Below are 17,392 nucleotides of genomic sequence, written 5' to 3' on the forward strand. Positions count from 1 at the left end.
AAGGTTAATTTAATCATTATGGTGCTTTTATGATGACGAGATCGCGGGCTTAAGTATGTGAGGGATGATTGCAGTTCGCGTTTATGAACAGGTTTGTGTAGTCATGAAGGGCGCGAGCGTTTGTACGTTTGGAATGAGAAAGATTGTGAGTGTATGAGAGAATATGCAAATTATTGTATTAGTGAGTATTAGTTTGATTCTAATTTAAGATATAGTAAAAAAAGCTAACGTAATGTGCTGAATAAAGGAAAAAAGATACAAAGAAATGAATTAGAACTGCTCAAATTGAGGGATATTATGTTGGCTATACATGAGTAGTGAAAAGGCAAACTATTAGAAGTATAGCACGAACCGACTAATGAAGTAAAGGAAAAGAACACATATAATATGCAATGAGGCCACTTGAACTCATCTAAATGCCAGCAAATGATATTTATTTACCATTAACAACAATTGCATTCTGTTGAAATTTTAACATGCTATGCTCACCAGGAATGGATGGATGATTTACGTCTGTAAATTAATTATATTTTAATTTATCCCATCCGATCTTCCCGAATGAATTGCATCGAATGCACAAATTGAACAGTGGAAGAATTATCCACTATTCTATCATATACGCCAGTTCTGAATCCATTCCATGACCCAACTGTCCCGAAGACTCAGACTAACACATACACAAACAGACATACGATAAGCACATAACAATTGAATACCAGTACTAAAAAGTTCAATTATTACAAAACGACTTTTAGTAAGGTTCTACTTTTACATTTATTTAATTAGCCTTTGTACGATGACGAAGTCGACTGATAAATCGACACACAATGAACTCCACTGCGAGCCACTACCATAAAAATGTGGAACAATGTTTTCAAACACGGCCCACATCAAAAGTCAATCCACGTCGACCCGCCAGTCGGCTGCCAGAGCGCCCAGGCATGTGGTTAATCGCTAGTTAGGCTTGGTTTAGAGTTATGAAAAAACACAAAACATAAAAAAGGCCCATAAGTCCTCTCGGTTTCTTCGATGCACCACTATCGAGGCGTAATGCAATAGCCATCTTAGAGCAATTGTCTGCCAGAGGTTCTTTTTCACTGATGCACGAAATATGCTTGATGATGCTTGCAATACCGTCAAACCCATCAACCTAGGGGAGGGAGTCGGGTTCGGGTCCATTTATAACAATAATATTCGTATGCGGGTCGGATCCGAGTACAAAAAAAAACCAACAAACCCATCTCCAGCTGAGATGAGTGACCCTACTTCATTGCTGATCATGGTGATGTTCACTATGATAGATTTTTGCAGATTTTCTCGTATCTAGAACTTTGCCATTGATTAAAATGGTATATCCCGATCCATTTTAATCAATGGCAAAGTTCTAGATGAAATAATAAGATTACAGTAGAATACTATTTTCCGCGCCAAATTGAGTCTCGTTAGCAGTTGAAAGAATAAGTATAATAAGTATGGGAGATATTATTTTCATAGTGTTTTGCTATAATCTTCTGAGCGAAAAACATGCGGTTCCAGTCACTGCGAAGATATTGGTAATAAGAAATCATACTTTTTCGTCAGATGCTACCAAAAATACTAATCGCAACTAATAAAATCATTTGAAATGGAATCTGTGCGTTTACCCAAAAATTAAAAAAAAGCCGTTCGATTGAGCATCAATCAGTAAATTAATGTCTTAATGCTCAAGTTACCTCAAGGCTTGGTAGTATGCGTAAGAAAAATTGTGTTCAGCTTTGCCACCAGATTATCCATTTAAACCTTTTCAAAACTCAAAAAGAAAAATATCAGTCGATTTATTAGATCATCACGATTCAATTCATGCAAAATACCTGCTGGAAAAACCATCGGCTTAGCTTAATGGTGCTTTTGAAAAAGTGGCTGTGATTTTTTATCACACTACCACACCCAGCTGGGGTACGCAACACAACTGCGCAATGAAAAAACCACAGCCACTTTTTCAAAAGCACCATTTAGCTAAGCCGATGGTTTTTCCAGCAGGTATTTTGCATGAATTGAATCGTGATGATCTAATAAATCGACTGATATTCTTCTTTTAGAGTTTTAAAAAGGTTTAAATGGATAATCCGGTGGCAAAGCTGAGCACAAATTTTCCTACGCACACTACCAAGCGTTCAATTCTAACACATGCTTAAAAAAGGTAACTTGAACCTTAAGAAAGCAGTCTCAAAACTTATCGGACGATAAAAAATCTGTCACCACTCACCAGCCGGTTCTGTATCCACTGGTCGTGGTTGTAGCTCCCAGTTCCACCCAGCTCCTCGGGGAGTTCGCTCAACTCAAAGTACTTGATGAGACGAGATTTGGAGATGACGGTCGGCTGAAAAGAGAAAGTAGAAAGAAGATAAACACACAAAGGTATCAGATGATGAAATATAGGGTATTAAACGCATTAAGCTTTTATGTGTGAATGCTTGCTTTTCCGGTTTGTTAACCATTATAATCATCATCATTGGATTACAAATTCGTTTTTATGTAGCATGGCATTTATCAAAAATCTAATGTAAATTAGCTTGATTTATTAGGGTCAATAGGCTACCGCACGTTGATTGCGGTGCGTCGCGTGGTTAGTTGGAATTCATTTAAGCTAAAATTTGTTGCTCCATGAGATTATCTGGATCAGCAGTAAAAAAGTTATTTTACATTTGACTACCCCAGGTGGGACTCGAACCCACAATCCCCGGCTTAGGAGGCCGGTGCCTTCTCCATTAGGCCACTGGGGCACCGCTGCATCCAAGCTGTGCGATTGTTGGTTGGTTTATCAACCGCACACAGTCGTGTGCGAATTGTTCTTTTATATATCTAATCTGCACCACGTTCGATCGTAGCAAGCCAAATAAGTGCAAACGCTTCTCTGTTTTGATGGGTGCGGGGCGGTACGACTGGTAGAGTGCTGATCAAGCATTGTTTTCAATCTAGAATTGATTGCGCAACGAGACGGCGGTTTGGTAACGAAAAATAAACTTGCGGATGTAGGTATATTATTTGTGTTCTCTGTCGTTCGGTCAATGTGTCAGTGAAGGAGTGCAACATTCGCGGCAAAGGTAAATAGCCGGGTGTTTGGAGTTGCGCAAATGAGCCCAGTAATGCGATACGCGTTTTTAAGATGTTACAATTTCTCTGATATATTTGGTACCTTTGGTAAAATTATCAACTATAAAACAGGTTAGGTGTATGGCTTTGCAGTCTAATTTTTAACAAAAACAAACTATTTTGTCTTCATCCGACGTTTCGGTCCGTTTGGGACCAAACGGACCGAAACGTCGGATGAAGACAAAATAGTTTGTTTTTGCTTAAAAATTAGACTGCAAAACCATACACCTAACCTAAAAATTGGAAACAGTCGACTCCAGTTCAACAACTATAAAACAGAAATTATGGAAAAAATGTTAACAGTGATGCTATCATACACGGTTGAATAACTAACGATTTCAAAGTCATTTCAATTTTAACACATTTTTTAAGCTATTTGCCGATCGCTCAACGCCTCTCGATCGAGCTATTATTAATATTACACATGCACACCTTAGTTGCGCCAATTTTGCTCATCATCGGTCTCCGCCCACTCAATCGCCAATTGATACATTGTAATTGCGCGGCTTTTTCCTATACAATTTGGATGCAGTCTTGGGTTGCTCCTATTTCACACCGTCTCACTTTGTCGGGCGGTGGCACCGCCACCGATTTAACACTTTCGTTTTCATTTTCAATTGCGATTTGTTATTTTCATCCATTACTTCATTTGTGATTGGCGATTTGGCGTGGGTATAGGCAATAAATTGGCACAGGTGAGACCGAACCGAAAGAAGACAAAAATCAGCAATTCATTTCAATTTGATACAATTTGCTGCGAATTGTTTTGATGAGAGCAATAAACAAACCAAAAAAATGCTCACCTCAGAAAGTGTGCCGACATATTTATGTTGTTGGCGCCGCCCGGTGCCGATGAAGTAATAACAATTAGCTTTGCGTGGGATAGCTGATGACAATCGTCGAGTTCGCTTTGTGGAACTAATTGGGCAGAGACAATCGGAAGCCGGATGGAGGGTAATTATTATTTTTGAGATTTGGAGGATATTTTAAACTTTAATACATGCATTCTAGAAGATTTTGATGGTTCGGTTAGGTCGTTGAGGGGTAAGATTTAATCAAACTCAGTTAACGACAACCGACAACAATAGCTTAGGTTCAAAAGTCGAAAATGCGGTTATTTTAAAGTTTAGATAACTCCTACAATAAAATTTTCATGAGACCAGTATCCATAAAAAAATTTACAGAGGTAAGTATATTTTTTATATATGAGTAGAGTTGCGTTGCCAGAGTTCGGGTATTTCAGTCAAGAATCTATCCACTGGGTTCCTGTAGCCATGTCGTAAGAGACGACTGCACAGAGAAGCCCCCAAGACAAGGTGTTTCTCCGTGCCGAGGACTAAATAGCTGACAGGACTAAAATATGCCAGTCGCGCACGGAGTGTCGTGGGTCTTACCCGTGTTGTGAAACGGGAATCTCTGACAGTGATAGTGCTGTGATCGAGTATGGTTAGAGTAGCACAAATTAATCTTCAGCACAAACGTACACAAACTATGAATCTATCCCGCCTTGTGATGCTGTTTGACCAGGTGCTGATGAAACTCGATGGATGTATTTTTATTGACGATGCAACCTATGAACTAAACGATTTCCAACAAATTTCGTGGCTTAAATTTTTCGCGGCTAAATCGTTAAAATTTATGATTTGGCAAGGGAACTATTTCTATGGCAAGAAAACCATCGTTTTCGTGACAGATAACACTACGAATTCGGAAGTAAAGGAAGTTCCTCAACAAACGGATGTTTATCTTTATTAATTCTCATATTGGACCAATAGGTTTTGGACAGACTTAACCAGCTGCCATTACAGCAAGGATGTGTTACAATGATACGACAATGGAGTCCAGTTCATTCCAAAAGAACATAATCCACCAAATTGCCTCCGGGTCCGTCCAATAGCGTAGTGTTGAGCGATAATAAAGCGGAAACAGAAGATGAAGAGCATAATCTCTGACTCAGACATCACTTCGTTAAAAGTTTAATAACTTCTTTTAACAAAGCCGGATTCACTAGCAGTCTTCGACAAAGTTGTAGGCAATTAAATTATCTTTCTTATTTTCACTTACAGTGATAATACAATGCATACAGTGCCACCTGGCGGCGATAATGCGAGTTAGTGGGTTTTCACCATGTAAATTGTCGAAAAATCCCATACAAACTTCAGGCACGTTGGTCCGGTAGCTGGACTTGTTCGATTTGCTTCAAATTTGGAGCAAGTACTCCTGGTGGGACTAGAAATCGACTCAGGGGTGGGCCGATTGAGTTTTCAAAAATTCATCATTTTTCTGGGCACTCTAGTGGCCAACCCCACGGATTTTCCAGTAGATCTACAGATTTATGTTCTTTCTACGTATCTATGGATTAACGCGAGGAATCTACGAATTTTTCAGAACTTCTTCAGAGTCTTCGGAAGTTTAGTAGAAATAATACGTATTCCTCTTTTTATTCGAATACGTTTAATAATTGTTGCACTTCCTTACGCCCAAGATGAGTTAACTTTACATGGTATTCTTTAACTCTGATATCAAATAAAAACTCATATATGTTCTGCTCGATTGGATTCCGAAATTAATCGAAGCCGAATCATTTGATGTATTTTAGCTGGAATACGCCAGAATTCTGAATAATATTCGACTGGATTTTTTACTTCACATTTAAATTAAATAGTTCGTATCTTACTTGTTAATTTGGAATACAAATCAACGCTAATCCCTAGAACATACGATGTTCAGTTTCACGAAGCAGAAGGGGAAATGCCGTTGCGACCTGTTACGAGCCAATATTATCTTTTAATTACAAATGTGGATATTTTCAAAAACATTCACCAAACATTATCGGATCCTAAAACTAAACTTCATTGAATTTCTGAACAACATATTACCTATTATCGATGGACTCAATAGATTATGTTAATTGGATAAGTCCAAAATAGTGTTTAAGGACAGTACCCTGACAAAGAATGTGAAACAAATTTTGGAATATTTCGTGAAATTAAAAAATCTTCAAATTGATCTAGAATGTTTAGTTACAATAAATATAAAAAACTGAAAATTCAACAGTGTTGGGTTTTCGATAAAGCACTTTTTACACGGATACGAACCAATACAATGAAGTGATGGCTTTCGATTTCATAAGTTGCTTCTTAGAACACAACCCTGGATTTCTGGAAAACAACTTGCTAACTCATCAACTGATCACTTTATGGAGCGGTAGGTAGCGTACGATTCAGTGCAATGAAACGAACTGCGGAATCGATCGTATCGCAGTAAATAAATGAAATAAATAAACAAAATAACATACATGATAGCAATTACAGAACAGAGCTTAATGGATGCGGTTGTCGACGAGCTTTTATTTTTTGGAACACTAGTGACAATAGTGACATGTGATAACGAAGATAGCCGTACGATAAAAAGCGGTTTTTGGGCATCTACTGTTTTCGTATTCAACTGAAGTACTATTCTCTACGGACGTGCACAAAGCTTCCTCCATACATATCGCTGATACTCTCTGTTGCACTGTACATGAGGCGTGTTTGTTGAAGGAGACAGGTTATCGAGTGGTTGATGTGTACAAACATGCTGACATCGCAAGGCTTATAAAGCACACAGTTACAGATGCCAGAATATGTTGCTAGAATGCCGGAAGAGAGAACAACTAAAGGAATGTTCAGCAGCGAACCTGGATGAGGTTGTTGATTTTGGTGCAGATCCCGCACTTGAGGAATAGGTGCGTACGAATCTTTTTAGTTCAAAACTTCACCACAACCATAAGGCAGAAATCTTCTTGCAAACGAAACGAAGATTGGATTTTTTTTCTAACTGAACACTTCCTGAAATATTTTGCTATAGTACTGTTTTGATTATGGTAATCTAAACACAACGAATGAAAACAAGAAATATTCGACGCGAATCAATTTCAGACTTTGCAAGAAAGGTATATCAGTACTCCAGTGATATGCAGGGTATTGCGCATAACGTGTCGCCGGGAATCTACCTAAACTAAACTTCATTGAATTTGTGAGCAACATATTACCTAATTGACATGGATAAGGATAAGGCAACCTGCTTATTAATATAAACTCAGTTTACCTTTTGCCATGGCAAAGGGACGAACGATTGACTTGCCCTGTTTTGAACAGAAATTCAACTGAAATACGCTCTAAGAGCAAATGGCAAATTTATTTTTAACCAATAAGTAGCAAGTATTGTTTTCTCGAAAAATCTTCATCGTTATGGACTTATACCAATTCTAAACAGCTATTCGTAGAATTGTAGCGTGGCGATACTTCTCAAATCGTCTACATGGTTTTTCCATAAGACTCTTGTTTAAATCCTCTTCTTTACCATTCCTTCGTGTAAAGCATTGATAAATACCTTGCCAGCTCATTCACGCCATAACAAATTGCAGATGATGGTGTGGTTGCTGTCACAGAACTACAGATTTGCCAAGATCGTTGCATCTTAGAAAATCTTTACACTTGAGCTGTAAATCCGGGCGTCGAGTTCAAGAAGCAGAAAATCGAAAGAAGTTTTCAAGGAAGCGCGATCCAGCTCAACTTCAGCTTATACCAGTGAATAGAAAGATTGCTGATTTTTTTGCATTCGTGTACTTGGTTCGACTTTAAAAATTGAAGGGGATACATTTGATATCGAAAGACTGAATGTCAACAAAGGATTAATTTTATTCGCACATTAATTTGATCCCAGTGAGTAAACTTACAAAAGGTTGTATTGAATAACGATACTCTCTGTAATTGAGCATGGGAACTGATGTTTCCGTTCTACCGCGAACACTCCCATTATGAACTTGGATACATTTGTGGGATATCTTTGCGTTGAACGTGGACAAAATGTCATAGTCCCAGGTGCTGCTCAGAAAATTCGTTACGTGTTCGAGGTAGACTCCTATTCGTGATATCTTCGCAAGCCGGAACCTGTCGTTAATGTCGTTGATCTATTATTTTTTAAAGATCATAAGTATGCAACTTTTAGATAATGTGGAACTCAAGAGGTGGGACCTTCATATTTTCGATTTCTCGCATATACCAGCTATCGAGTTTCTGCCACACCGCTCAGTACATTTCGTATTCAGTGTGGATCAACAACGACGTAAAGCATAGCAATGCTAGCATGTTTCTCTCTTTCGCGGTCCGATACAAATTTCTGATCTCTCCGCTCATCGGCCCAGTATAAAACAGAGTCACTGTTCGTTCTTTTGTATGTAAAGAATAATATGCATATCTAATAACGACGTTACGCGACGATGACACGAAGAATAGTAACTTAACTCATCAAGAGAAGATCTTCTCCATAATTATGTTATTTAATAACCTGATAATTCCAGTGAAAAAAAGAAAGCAAATTCTTAGTCCAAAAAAATATTAACTATTTCGTGATGTAAAAAGGCAAAGTTTTAAGCGAAGTTTCCGAAAAAAAAACGTTCCAAAGCTTCAACGCAACACGAGAAAGTGAAACTAATTCCAAGGTTTCGAATCGCTACAGCAATGAGGATCAAATATAAAAACTCAAAATCCAAATCTACGGATCTGACCTCATGCAAAAGTGGCCACACTGGCTCGATGGGATGTCCATAAGGATGGGACAAAAATTAGATTCCAGCTCACGGCAACTTTTTAGGTATCATTTGGGTCCTAGAACAACTGTGCAAATTCTTAGCTCGATCGGTGAAACTATATTTTTGCGCCCACTGTTTAAAGTTTATATGGGAGTTTGTATGGGAAAATTCACTTTTACAAAATAATTCCTCCAGGAATCGCCCATTACTTCCTAAAAATAAATCGTTACACGGCTTTTATAGGAAATTTAACAAAGAAACAAAGTCTCGAAAACCACGAAACGATCTGACGCTTGAGAAAAAAGTTATTAAGCAGAAACCGATTAATGCTCTGATGATTGATAAAATATTAATTTCTCTAGCACCACTGCTGTTGGTTGTCCAACTATACCTTTTTTTCAGTCCTTTCTTAATGTGTCTAAATCGTTTATCTATACTATTTGGCCACTTCGTAAGGTTTTGAGTGATACGTTGAGGCTTCTTTTGTACATAATAAGAGAAAGTTAAAAAAATTGTATATAATTAGACCGTCAAAAGCAGCGATGCTATGAAAACTGAAATTTTCGTCAATCTTCAGGTCATCAATCAGTTTTTTCTTAATAACTTTTTCCACAAGTATCAGATCGTTTTGCAGTCTTCTAGACTTTGTTTCCTTGACAAATTTCCTATAAAAATCAGGTATCAATTTATTTTTAGGAGGTAACGGGCGCCTCTTGGAAGAATTAATTTGCAAAAGACAATTTTTCCTTACGAAATTCCATGTAAACTTTAAACCGTGGGCGCAAAAATATAGTTTCACCGATCGAGCTAAACATTTGCAGAGTTGTTATGGGAGCTAAATAGGACCCAAAAAGTTACTCGGAGCCAAATTTTATTTTATTTTTTTTTCACATAACCATGTTCCACTCTACTAGGTATAGATTAGGCCGTTTACTGGGAAGTTTGGAAACAGTATAATTCTTTCTCTCCCTTGAATTACCAAGTTCAGCAAGAAACGATCCCTCGGTGGGGGGATCAGAGTATGCCTCACCAAACGACGAATGATCGAAGGTATTCTGGATAAATAGCACCAAAGTAGCTCTTTTAACCTTCTTTGGATGTTAACTTTTTGTAACGAATAAGGTGTTGGAGTGTCTTAAAATTGACTTCGAAATCGGGGTCAATGTGACTCGCCAACACCTTATTCGTAACTTTTTTTGTACTTCCCTTCAGGAATGTCCGAAAATTTTAAACTCGATTGAAAATCGTTGCTCTCTATGATAGCGGAAAAGTCAAGAAATTCCAACTTAAAAATTTATTGCATTTTGAAAGTTCATTTTGGGTTATATTGACCTCAACACCTAAAGAAGGTTAATTTTTTTTATTTAGATTATAGAGGTTTTAACCTTAAGGTCATTCGCCTCTTCGGGTTAGAAAAATCGCTTATGAAAAAATTCTAACCCTATGTGCGGGGTCGGGACTCGAACCCAGGTGCTCTGCGTACAAGGCAATCTATTTACCAACTACGCTACGCCCACCCACAGAAGGTTAATGATTTCGTTCTAAAGATCGTTTGATTTTATCCGCTCGCAATTTGTCGCGGGACATATCGCGAGATCATGCGGAGTATGACCGCAATAGGGACACTTTTTGGTACCTTTCTTGCAACCTCATGAGACCCTCCGCACAGTGGCACGACTTAGAGCAAAAGGTGGATTTAGGTCCAAACTTTGCCGAATCGGTTCAAATAAGACGGTTTTATTTAATTTTGGTACGCTGAATTCGTTTTTGCTACGAAAACATTTTAAAAATAAACATTTACTATTCATTAGGGTGTCTCAAAAATATTTTTTTTTAAATCGTTGTAAAAATTTGTGAATAATTATTTTCGTATGCTAAATCGTTTTTGATATTAACACTAGTAAAAAAATTCATTATACATTAGGGTGGCTCAAAAATAATTATTTTGTTAGGAAGGTTTCTAAAATTTTTTTAAAGAAATTTCTATGCGCTGAATTCCTATTTTGGTTATTAACATAGAAATTAACTTTACTACTTAATAGAGTGGCTCAAAAGTAAGTATTTTGCATTTAATAATGATATTTTTTCAATAGTAATTTTGAAATTTATTTTCCATATTGAAACGAAATAATTGATATCTCATTATGGGGTTTCAGAAATGACTTGTGTTTGACTAATTTTGGAACGTTTGTTTCATTAGTGGGTTACTTGATATGAAAATTACATTTTCTATTATTGTTCAACACATATATTGTGAGCTTCTTAGTGGAATGTTTAATTACATTTACTAATCAACACGATGGTTGACGATTTTTTTTCACAGGTGTGTTTTAAGTTACTTAGATTGCTTATTTCATATCTTAAATAAAAATAAATAAAAAACCCTTTTTTCACGTTTATGGTTCATTTAAAAATGGTCTTACTTAATTCGGCTTATTTGGCATACCCTTAAGCTACATCAGTGCTATGCAAATTTGGATCAAAATAGTCTCACCAAATGACGAAAACTTAACTCAATTGACAGTTATTGTGTAAGTTAGCAAGAAATAGTTCCAGGCACTTTTTAAGGCATATTTCAGATGGTTGAGAATATTTACTGATTTTTAAACATTCTTAATACCTTTATCATCTAAAAAACCATACTTCCCACTCTTGATCACTAGTAAAACCCTTGTAGATCATGCTCTCAATGCTAATTGAAAGTTGTGCACGTATTCGTGTCATTATTCTAGCTATAAAGTGATTATTCAAATTCAATATCAGTAAAAACCATGCGTCTCCAATAACAGTTTTTTTTAAATTTTGACTGCCTATCGCAAGTTTTCGCAAAACTAGTATAGACTCATTTCAAAGAGAAAATTAAAAGCTTTCTAAAGAATATAGTGTGATCGTGGGCATTCACGGGGGGTCGTTGTTGTTATCGCATTAGAAGTTCGATTTCCATAAAAAAAATCATGACAAGCAATTATCTAAACACTAACTAAACCAACTATTGACTTATTTTTGGCGAATTTACAATGTAATTTTAGCACACGGAAAATTTTGGTGAAGTAATGCAATGCATAAATTCATCCGTTTCTTTGTAAAACAAAACTAACCATATGTAGTTCCTATGGTCAAATAATGCAAAAAACACTTGATTTATGCCCTTCAAAAGTTGTCAAAAGTTCATTTTACGTTCAAATCACCTAATATCGCGCGAAAATGTCTCTGATGGCTCAGTTGATATGAGAAAAATACTAGTGAAAATATCGCATAATCTTCATATATTACCGGACCGTGCCATATTGCCACAGTAGGCGGCCGTATGATCCAACTGTTTGCATTTGAGGCAGTTCATGACCTTTGATACAAAACGGCAAACAGGTAGACGAACATTGCCAATGTGGACGTGTGCTGGCAGTGCAGATCCCCCAGAGGCGTGATTCGAACCCGCAACCTTCGAGACTCCGACCCGATGCACTAACCTTTTTTGCTATCACTGGGATATGATGGCATCCCAGAAAGTATGTTCTTTCTGGGACGTCATCGTATCCCAGGGATAGCATAAGGGTTAGTGCATGAGGCGGGTTCGAATCTCGCCTCTGGGGGAATTTGTTTCACATAATTGCTTTCGCTTCACTCGCCATTTCGATCAGTTCTTCCCGTTGGATACCACAAAAAAAAAATGAAAGTTTTAAATAAGGTATTGGCACTTACGTAAAAAACCAAATAAATAAATTATTAGTACAGATCCATCGAAAGGAATCTGATGGGGGATATACCTTCTTACCCCCTTCGAATGATACCGGAAACACATTCGTTCGCATTCGGTTATCTCTACCCGTTGGGGTGCGGTATCCTTGAAACGGCAAATTTCCGTACTCGATTCTGTGATAACACCGTCAATCTTCACATACCGCGAAGGTACATACACTCGGTACTCTAGCGTGAAGAGCTCATCTCGACTGGTATCATTCGCGGTTGTGGACCACGTAAAAAATCATTACTTAGTACATTTGTATCTTTGAATATGTTAATATTTGTTGCATTCAGATTTGACTTGGATGTACTGCGAATATACACTGTTTTTATCTCATACTTTTTGCATTTTTAGTGAATTGTTCTGGGTGGCCCACAACCAGGGACAAAAATGTGTTTGATGAAAAAACTCGTTCTTAAAAAATTTCTCAAAACATTTTTATTTCAAGCTGAACCAATACAAGGAGGTGTTTTTTGTGTGTGGTGTCAGTGGCAAAGTGGGAATATGTCTTATATTTGCTTTCCGACCATGCTGTTAGACGTGAATGGAATGCCCGATTCCAAATAAGCAGAAGGCAAAAGATACTTTGCTCTCGAATGTCTATCCCTTTTTCACTTTTACATCGTTCGTTCCACTAAGCCGTCAATTTGTCAACAAAAGACATTAAAATGAACAAATGAATAAATTAAACTCTTAAGTTATTCATTTCTACTATTTGTTAACCACGATTTTGAAGTACTTTTCTTGGTTACGCACAAATGAATTGCACAAACTCACTAACATAGAAAGTATGACGAATAATACAATCAGTGTTACTTGTAACGATTAGGTCTCTACCGATTGATTCATTAAAAAATAATGTAAAAGAAAGGAAAAATAGTTCTGTAAGCCGTGCACGCGCTTAAAACAAACGTCTAATTACGCGTGCTTGCGATACTATGGAGACAGAAAAGCACGCAATTCATCTGACGACGGAGAAATGGAAAAAAACACAAATTACCAACCTACGAGCATAAAATAAGCAGGCGACGCCAGCACTAATGTTATGCACTGGAACAAGTGGTTTTTCTACCGCACTCTCTTTTTACTTGTTTCACTATTCTCTCAGTCAGTCAGTTGTAGCATATTAACTACGAATATTACCACTAGTCACTACGCGGGAAGAAAATGAGCCGAGCAAAATGCGAAAATAATTGACATTTGTTCTTCGCTGTTTGTTGTTGTTGTACAGTCTTATGGAGCATGCTGCAGAGAAAAACGCCATGTGCACCACGTTGCATTGTTTGATGGGTGCGTTCGCGCGGCTCATGCAGATAACTGCACTGCGAGCAACGCGACGCGAGAATTGAACTAGATTTCCATTATGTATTTGCTCTGAGACTAATTTAGAGTGCGATCCGATTTCTCTACTCTAATTGACAGGTGCAAAGTGAGACGTTATGTTTTGCTTGATGCGTTGATGAAGTTATTATATTAATCAAAGTAGTCTGTGACTTTGCTTTGAAACGCAGGTTCTTCGTGTTGAAACGTTGTAACCTTATTTTGTTAGGTCATGTTAATAACTTTAATACAACCGATCTCAGAAAGTTTTCGCTTTGAGTTGAGATATTCAAACACTTGAACAAATGAAAAGTATCTCAGACCTTACTGTCTTGAACACACTGGGACCGGATTTCACATTATTGATATTATTATTTTTTTTCTTGTTTCTTATCTAAGAGCTAAACAAAAATACAAACAATAAATATTACAGCTGTGCACCCCTGCAAAGCTATTATTTTCTCGCGCAAGCCCATTTTAACCTAAACGAAGCAATCTTATCAGCATGCACCTGCCATTCCGCACATTTTACGATCACCCGGCTAACCACCACAATTACCACCAACCCGAAAACGGCAGCAAAAGAGCACGTGCCAAAGAAATTAAAATCGACCAGCAAGTGTGTTCGGTAGGCACGACTGCAAAACATTAAACTAAAATGCAGCAACACGGTTGCATAACGAAACTTACCTCGCCTTGACGGTGCTGCCGGGTGCAATTTTCCACCCGATTTTTCTCCCAAAAGGCATCCGGCCGGATTACCAGGAAACTGTCCAGGTTCGGTTCGAGCAGTGACTGGGCATGCCGAATGTACTGGCGAGCCGATCGCCAGGAGCACTTTTGCGCGTCTAGGATGACGGTGAAGCCTGCTGCGATGGTTTCGGAGCTGAAAGTGAATGAGAGGTGGGGGGATCGATTATTGAGGTTACTTTTTTTTTGGCTTGACTCAAATAATATTACAAGTGCTGTGGGTTCTAACGCGAACAGAAGCTGAAAATGGTAAGTTTGTTCGAATTTATTTATTTATTTGATGTATTTTATATTTTTTTCAATTCTATGGCACGTGCAGTGATTATATAGGATACGGCCGTCGTCGTTGTCGTGGCCAAAATCAAAATACGAATGGAAACCGAGCCGAATCATTACCGGAGAAAGCACGAGCACAGCAGGACATCCTGGAACTGTCAGTCAACGCTAACGAATTAACACCGAGGCGAACGAGCGCAATCATTCAAAAAGAAGCGCCTACTACATATTCAGATCGCGCTAATTCTTCCCCGTACGTTGCGTATGGTTCACCACAAGGTGCTCCACAGGGTGTACTACGCAGTGCTCCATAGGGTCTGCCAGTTGGTGTACATCACAGTGCGCCGTTCGTTATCTAGCTAAACTACTGGGTCTCCGAAACGTGGGCCCTAGCCTTTAACCATTGATATAAAATATTAAAAATTAAAAGAAGTTTGAAAAATAATACTGGTGTTTGATGTGACAGTACGTGCAGATGGATAATCCATTGACAAATCTAGGGTATAAATAGCTCTCCGTATAAGCGCGGACATTACAGTGGCGACGAGGTAATATCGAAAAATTAGAATAAATTTGAAAGAAAATGCTCTGAATGTTAGCTATAGTTTTACAAACCGTTGCATACAGAAATAAAATAGCAAACAATTGCAGTACAATGCAATACAAAACCATCATGATGAACGTTTTCCATGAATACTATTTCCCGAATTTTCGCAACAAGGTATAATTTGTGACTAGCAAAAGAAATTGAGCACATCATGAATGAAAAAGATACACAGCCACCCCCATAGATACTGAAGTCCCGTTAGAGAAGCATTTAAAAAAATCAAATCTGATCAAATAAAATTGTTCAATAAAGCGACCGCAGATGGGTAGTATCACGCACCGTTTAGACTACCTACAGGGGTAAAATTTGCTCTATGTTACTGAAAACAATTTCCAAACGTAGTCAAATGATTTGATTTTAGAGGAATAACGTTGTGGAACATTAATTGGCAGCAGAACTAAGCGACTGCAAATAACAGTCAGTGTTTCGTAAAACCCATTACAGCTTTTTACCAGATATTTAAAGTCAATTTTTGTGGCTTAACTTCAAAGAACACTAGCTCTAGTAGTTTTCTTATTAAGTAGTTTTCTCATTACATCTGTGTTTTTGATCTGAAAATTTGACTCAAAATGTCGTCAACAATGCGCAAAGGACGGACAACCAAGCATGGGAAAAATCGCTTCGCGAATCATTCGGTCCTCGTTCATTTGTGAGCAATCTTCAGCTGTGCAACATTTCGCTTGTACAGAAAATGAAACAAAGCAACCTGTGCCAAAACAAACGTAAATTAATATTGTCAAAAAGGTGAAGATATGTGGATGCCAGGAACGCACGCTTGTTGCTAGACACCGACGCGCTTGTTTACATTGAGAAAAAATAGAAATCGAAGTGAAAATTCAAACGCACAAATGAGAGTTTTCGGACATTTTACTTCGGTCATTTGCACAGTGGCGAAAAATTTGAAGTTTTGTTAGCAAACGATTAAAGTTTCGCGGGTGTTTTTTGCAGTGGTGTGCAAATAAAGTGCATTTGAAAAAGTTCAATTAAAATGAGAAGAAAAAAAATATGAGTGTGTCGAAAAAAAATCCCCAAGTGAAGACGGGTGATACTTTCGCATAAAATAGGAACTACAGAAGGCATTCCGTCAAAAGCTCGGGTTGATTGTATAGGAAAATGTTCTAGCTTCCTCAAGTAGCAGTTTCGTGGTACACCGGCAAGGTCAGTGTGTTGAAAAACGTATTTTTATATTTACTCATGTCAGATACATGGTTAGGCACGGGAGAGGGGTGTGTGTGACGTAAGAGCTATGCTGTGGCTCGCTTGTATAATGTCAATAAGTTTATTGAGTTTGGTCCATCAGCGAAAAAGACTTATCACAAAGCCTACTATTGCTGTCGAAAAACCTTTATTTCTCGATTCTACGATAAAAGAGGGTATCGTGTCAACAGTCTCCACTATCATGTGTTGATCTACTAAATTTTTAACCTCATTGCACAGCTTCGGAGTGCTTATCCAGCAGATCTTCTCCATAACATCCGACAACGGTGCTATCATGTTGGCGGCCGTTGGTTTGTTAAAGTCCGAATGAAAGCAAACGTTGTTGGCAGAATTCGATGAAGATTATGACGACATAGAACAACGCGATCTAACAGACAAGCTATGTCCTGAATTTGACGAGAGGTTGAATCTTGTCCACTGTGCCGTACATTACCATATTGGACGTGGTCAAAAGAAAAAAGTGAAAAATCTGTTAAGAAATTTACTGGCGTTGCAAATATAAGCTGGTTCTCCACAGTTTTGGAACGCCAGTTCGTAGCCAAACTCGATGGGGTGGGATATTGGTAAGTTTTCCCACATTAACTTGTATATCATTTGCTGTCCTTCTGGTGTAGAAAAAAGCCAGATAAGTTTTTTGGAACGTGCAATTTTTTCTTTTCTCCTAGATCTCAACTGTGGAAAGGAATTTAAAGAGATCATGTGGACGTATTAAAACCAGTATATATTTGCACAAAAATAAGCAATTCGTTCGTGCGCGAGTACAACGTTAACT

At 37.9% G+C, this 17,392-nt stretch overlaps 1 protein-coding gene and 1 non-coding gene across 7 annotated transcripts in view; both read right to left on the reverse strand.

Annotated features, from left to right (window-relative positions):
• LOC131690174 (titin) overlaps positions 1-17,392 on the reverse strand; it is a 413,707-nt gene that overhangs the window by 380,670 nt on the left and 15,645 nt on the right. For all 6 annotated transcript variants that reach the window (XM_058975744.1, XM_058975739.1, XM_058975746.1 and 3 more), the window contains exons 2-3: positions 14,460-14,655; positions 2,246-2,359 (exon numbers count right to left, since the gene is read on the reverse strand). In XM_058975744.1, coding sequence (XP_058831727.1) covers positions 2,246-2,359; positions 14,460-14,655 — 310 coding nt within the window. The remainder of the gene's footprint in view (positions 1-2,245; positions 2,360-14,459; positions 14,656-17,392) is intronic.
• Positions 2,690-2,762, reverse strand: Trnar-ccu (transfer RNA arginine (anticodon CCU)). Its single transcript has one exon. It is a non-coding gene; the product is annotated as a tRNA-Arg (tRNA).

Source organism: Topomyia yanbarensis, chromosome 3 (assembly GCF_030247195.1).
Source record: "Topomyia yanbarensis strain Yona2022 chromosome 3, ASM3024719v1, whole genome shotgun sequence".
In the NCBI taxonomy this organism is placed as follows: domain Eukaryota; kingdom Metazoa; phylum Arthropoda; class Insecta; order Diptera; family Culicidae; genus Topomyia; species Topomyia yanbarensis.